The sequence below is a fragment of the Mustela nigripes genome, chromosome 4 (assembly GCF_022355385.1).
Source record: "Mustela nigripes isolate SB6536 chromosome 4, MUSNIG.SB6536, whole genome shotgun sequence".
Taxonomy (NCBI): Eukaryota; Metazoa; Chordata; class Mammalia; order Carnivora; family Mustelidae; genus Mustela; species Mustela nigripes.
In genome coordinates this window covers 45,025,154-45,030,358 of record NC_081560.1, presented here as the reverse complement: position 1 = coordinate 45,030,358, position 5,205 = coordinate 45,025,154, and the positions used below count along the sequence as shown (strand labels likewise).

Genomic DNA, 5,205 nt, shown 5'->3' with positions numbered 1-5,205 from the left:
CTCACTTTCTTGCTCTTCGCTCAGACGGGGTGAGCAGTGATCAGACTCCCAGTGTCAAAGGGGCTTTAAAGAGGCCTGGCAATCCTGGACACGGTCCCGGAGAAGGCAAGTTTTGTGCGTGTCTGCGAGGACGCGGGCGAGTCACTCCTGGGACAGACAGGAGACTGATGGCTCCCTACCTCGGGCAAACTTCTCTCCACCCCTAGAGGGCACACTTCCTCCTCTTTCCCCGACTTCATGCCCTCGCGGGATTGGAATGAACAGGTGCTGTCACCACCGCTTAGAACGGCACGTTCAAAACCAGCCAAGTCCTGCGCCAGCAGCTGCTTGGGCACCTTTACCCCCCGGACCGCGTCTGCGGTGCGCGCTAACGCGGGGGGAGCTGGAGAGTCGCTGCCCCTGGAGAACCCCGTCGCAGGCCTTTCAGCCTGGGCTCTAGAAGTCCCGCAGGCGTGGGAGGGCAGGACAGGGGCAGATTTCCACGGAATGTGGGCAAACTGGAGCGGCCGCCGCCGCCGCCGCTCCCTCCACTGCGGTAGACGGGGCGGGTGAAGAGGCGACGCCCTTTCCAGCCTCTTGGGTCCTGGTCCCAGGAGGTCGTCTCCTCCCAGCTTCAGACCATGGCATCCGGGCCCGCCGGATCCCCGGAGCGCGCAGCCCCTTTCCTGGCCGGCGAGGTCGGCTCGGGAGCTGCTCGCAGGGCCCCCGGCCCCAGGGCGCCCACTGCGGGCAAGCCACGGTCAGTGCAGCCTGTGCCCCTGTGCCCGGGTGACAGATGTGGGGGCGCGAAGCCGCCTCTGTCCTCTTCACGCGCCGCCCGAGAAGAGCCGTCGGGCCTGCGCTGTCCGGGGCAGTGCCTGCGGGGCGCAGGAGTGGGCAGCGCCGGGCGGCGGTGAGCGCGGACCCCCTACCCGGGCCCACCCGACCCGCTCCGTCCCGCCACCGCAGGACCCATTTCTGCTAACCTTGTCGGCCTTCACAGCTGTTGCCCGGCTCCCCCAGGGGGGCAAACCTGCGCAAGAGGGCAGCTGGAGGGAGGTCACTGCCACCTTGGTTTATATTCTAGAAGGGGCTCAGTTTTGCCTAAGAGAGTGAGCTCCCCAGGCGGTAGCTATTCAGGTAGGTGTTTGGTGGCCTTTGTCAGGAAACTTTTAATCACACAGAATTTAGCCTCTAATCGGCCAGACTTATTTAAACCGAGCAGAGTAAAACCTTCCATTTTTAACATCCACTCTTGGTGTTTGCTGGAAATTTGCCACCGAATTTCGGCTGGAGCTGAAGGTTACCAGGATTTATCATTGTTTCCCCAGGATGTTTAACCCTCATGGGCTCCTCTTCTTTCATTTAACATACTTAGAAAAAAAAAAAAATTCTTGTAAGCGCTTTGGCCATTTTGTTTAAGAAATTTGTTTTACCTTGTACGGTTGAGATCCAGAAATATTTCTGAAATGGGGAGAAGGGAGTGTTAGAGACAGAAAGCAGCTGCGTACCAGGAAATAATAAGTACCGTGCAAAAATATCACAGCTAATAGATGTCCTTTAGGAGTGTAAATATCTATGTTTAATTGCTTTAAAAATGTGGGGTGGAAAAACACAATTATACATTGTGATAACAAACCTGTACAGATAATTTCTGAATAATACAAAACAAGTGCTGAAAAATTTTTCTTTACGATTGAAATAATTGTTCCCAAATCATGACACCGTCCACCCAAATATCTTGTTGCCCCATCTGCAATACTTGAAGAGGAATAGTTACCAATTGAATGCATTTAGATTCATCCTTAATAAGAAGAAAATTGCATAGCTTTTTATATTGTTGCACATCCTCAAATGCATTTTCCAATATCAATGTCACCTTCGTGTTATTCTCAATATTTTCAATTTTCAGAGATACATAATATATAATTGCTAGTAATTATAAACACATCATTTTATTCATCTGATTTTAATAACATGCATTTTTATAATTACTGTACAACTGAAATAGACATTGAGTTATGCTGTGTGCATGTCTTTATTCAACAGTATATTCTTAGACACCTTGTTCAAACAAATTAAGTGAATTTAAAAGAAAATAAAACAAGGGGGAAAAAATCCTTCCAGTAAAAACAGAATCACAGTGCTTTACAGACTAAAGGAAAGGAAAAGAAGTTCTCATACGAAAAGAGATTTATTATTACATAGAAAATTCTCACAATAGTTGAAACACACTTCAGGAACTAGTAAACACCTCAGATAGAGTTGTGCCAATTACTCAGCCCACAAGCATCTGCTTTGTCTTAATTAGACGGGGGAGGTGAATGACCACTGTTTATTTTCATTTTCCTCATTAATTATGAAAAACTGCATTTAATTCATCTTGCATGGTGAGAGATTGGCTGCGCAGATGTAAGTCGTAAGGGAAGTGGCTGTCGGTGGGCAACCTGAACATGGCACCCTGCCCAAGGGGACCCCTGGGTGGCACTGCACAGTAATGCATGCCGTAATTGTAATTTTTGCCATAGTCCAAGGTTTCTTCTTGCTTCAGGGAAAATATCCCATTATAGTTAATTGGGGGAGGACTTAAGGGACCTTCAAACTGAGGGCTGGCACACTCAGGGGAGGTGCTTTCATAGAAGGATTCATACGCACTGCAATAATTGTAGGGTTTCATGGACTTGGAATTATCAAGAGTTCCATGCCCTGGGGGAGTGGTGAGCTCAGGGCTGTGGTAGGGTGGGTAGAAAGTAGAGTAGGGCGACCTTGTGTGGTGCGCAGCCTCCCCACCCTGACCCATCAGGAAACTCCTGGCGTTGAGCTGCAAGCACCCTGCCACCAAGTTTGTAGTTGGCTGGGAGAGACCTTTGCATAAGTTTTGGACGAACGTGAGCAGATCAGGTCTCTTGCCGATTCTCAGAATTTCAGAAAGTGCCCAGATGTAGTTTTTGGCCAGTCGTAAAGTTTCTATTTTGGACAGTTTTTGGGTTTTGGAATAACAGGGGACCACTTTTCTTAAATTGTCCAGAGCGTCGTTGAGGCCGTGCATCCTGTTTCTCTCACGTGCATTAGCTTCCTGTCTCCTGAACTTGACCCTCTCCAGTCGGAGCTTGGTCGTCTTTTTTTTCCTAAGACCCCTCCTTCTGGGCAAGCCATTTTCATCTTCCTCTTCCCTGTCTTCTTCCTCTTCTTCCTTCTCGGTTTCTTCTCCTGGGGCCCTTTTGATGCTCTTTCCTCGAAGGACAATCTGTTTGGAAAAGCTTTCTGGTTTCTTAATTTGCTTCTGGTCCTCACATTCTCTAGAAAACTTTCTGCACATCTGGGATTCTGGCATTACAACAGACTCATCAAACGGTAGTGTTAACATGGTTCTCTAATCTTAAATTACCTGAAAAAGTGCCAGCACAATATTTAAAGTGTTTTCATTTTTAAAGTTGATACACTTAAAGCATATTTAATGACTTATTCATAAGAATACAAAAACACATGAATAAGACTAATTCTGGGACCTAGTTTTTACATTAAATAGAATCTTTGAGTTTGTGCAGACTAGTAATTATAAAAAAAAACATTGGCACATGCAATAGGATAGATTTTTATAGGCAAATTATCAAAAGAAAATAAAACAAGAAGCATTTATGATAATGCCACCACCATTTCCACTTCCCTTTGATTTTAAACTGGTTTTAATGCACAAAAAGGACCGTGGAATTTAAGCAAATGCAAAACATGGTATAGCAATGCAGAATTTCATTAATTCCAATTCCCCTGAGTACCACATGAGAAGAGACCTCAGTTTTTAAAATAAAAAAGTGTTATCTCTCCATTAGCTGACAGATTTGTGAGGTGTTTTGTTTTGTTTTGTTTTGTTTTAGAAAAAGAAATAAGCCTTAACTTTATCTGCTGTATTATATAACTGCAAATTTAGATAAGTGACTATTGACATTTACAAATTTAAAGAAAAGATTAACCAGAGCCAATTTTTTTAAACTGATTTCTTTCTGATTAGTGAAGAAATATGTAAAAGAGCACTATTTTCCCAGCCTTCACAAAAAAAAGGGGGGGGAGGGGGTTGGGGCTAATTTGGAATAAACTCCATAAATAAATTAAAAAAATAAAAATCACTGGCATTTTTTTTTTAATCAAAGAAAATGCTAAGACTGCTTTTACATTTTCAATTTTTCCAAATGTAATCGTCTGTTTGCTGCTGTTCAAATCATCCTGGACAAAAAACCACTCTCGTAGTGTTTTTGTTCTACGAGCCACAGAAGTCTCCCTCTAGCTAATATCTGACAGGAACGGTCCAAGGATTCTGACTGCAATTGTGCACGTGTGTTCAGAATCCCGAATGAAAGGGGAAAATAATTTGTGTTTCAAATGCAATTTTGGCTTTCGTTTGGTGAAGCAGCAAGTATTTTCATCTAAAGTCTTCAAACAAATAAGCACTTTAAAACAGAGACTTTTCAATTTAACAATCTCTAGCCCCCTCAGCACACACACACACACACACACACACACACACAAACTCTTAGTAATGTCCACATACTTGCAGTGTTACATAATAGCAGTGAAAGTATGTGACAATTACATCATAAGAATGAAATATGATAAGAAGTTATAGATGGCAAAGAGCATATAAATACTATAAGACAGTGACACTGTATCTTTAAATACTTGCATGCAAAGCCAGCATCAATTGAAGTAGATCTTTATTTATATTACCTTAGGTTTTAATTTCATTCAATAATCAGTTTTCATTTTGTATCTTCCAAATCTTTTCAGGCTGAGTGTCGCATCGTCTCCTGGAGTCTCTAGATCTGTGTATATCTGCACTATCTCATTGATCTCTAAAAAGTGACATTGATGCCAACTGCCAGAGCTGGTACCCATGCCATCTGCTAGTGACGTCACAGGGCAGAGAGAACCATGTGATCCTCTCTCTTGGGACCTTCATTCTGCACTGATCATCTGGCATCCCTGTAAGTGGGTACCAGCATTCATGCATCAACACAGAAGGTTAGACTGATAGGGAAAAAATCTGCACCAGCATTTCACATACAGTAGGTGCGTTTCTCCTCGAGCTGCTTCGGCTTCACTGGCAGTCTGGAGAAATAGCTGTGTTAGTGTTCAGTTTCGCCCTGCCAACGGTGTAACTATTAGGTAGTCGTTAATATTCCATTCATTTACAAGGTGGGCTTTTGTGTGAGCGAGAGGTTTTTGTTGTTG

The 5,205-nt window shown here is 44.1% G+C and overlaps 1 protein-coding gene across 2 annotated transcripts; it reads right to left on the bottom strand.

Annotated features, from left to right (window-relative positions):
* Positions 1 to 1,544: 1,544 nt before the first annotated feature.
* On the bottom strand, positions 1,545 to 5,002 carry NEUROD6 (neuronal differentiation 6). Of its 2 annotated transcripts, none has more exons than XM_059395668.1 (2): positions 4,702 to 5,002; positions 1,545 to 3,367 (listed from the first exon to the last, which is right to left on the bottom strand). In XM_059395668.1, exon 2 carries the CDS (start codon positions 3,344 to 3,346, stop codon positions 2,333 to 2,335), a length of 1,014 nt encoding a protein of 337 aa, XP_059251651.1. In that variant the 5' UTR covers positions 3,347 to 3,367; positions 4,702 to 5,002; the 3' UTR covers positions 1,545 to 2,332. The 2 variants fall into 2 exon arrangements, with proteins under 2 accessions (XP_059251651.1, XP_059251652.1); XM_059395669.1 differs by having other exon boundaries at positions 1,545 to 3,226.
* Between the last annotated feature and the right edge of the window lie 203 nt (positions 5,003 to 5,205).

Bases quoted from the DNA above. Each gene is read 5' to 3' on its own strand.
- NEUROD6 (XM_059395668.1), bottom strand. From the start codon at position 3,346: ATGTTAACACTACCGTTTGATGAGTCTGTTGTAATGCCAGAATCCCAG.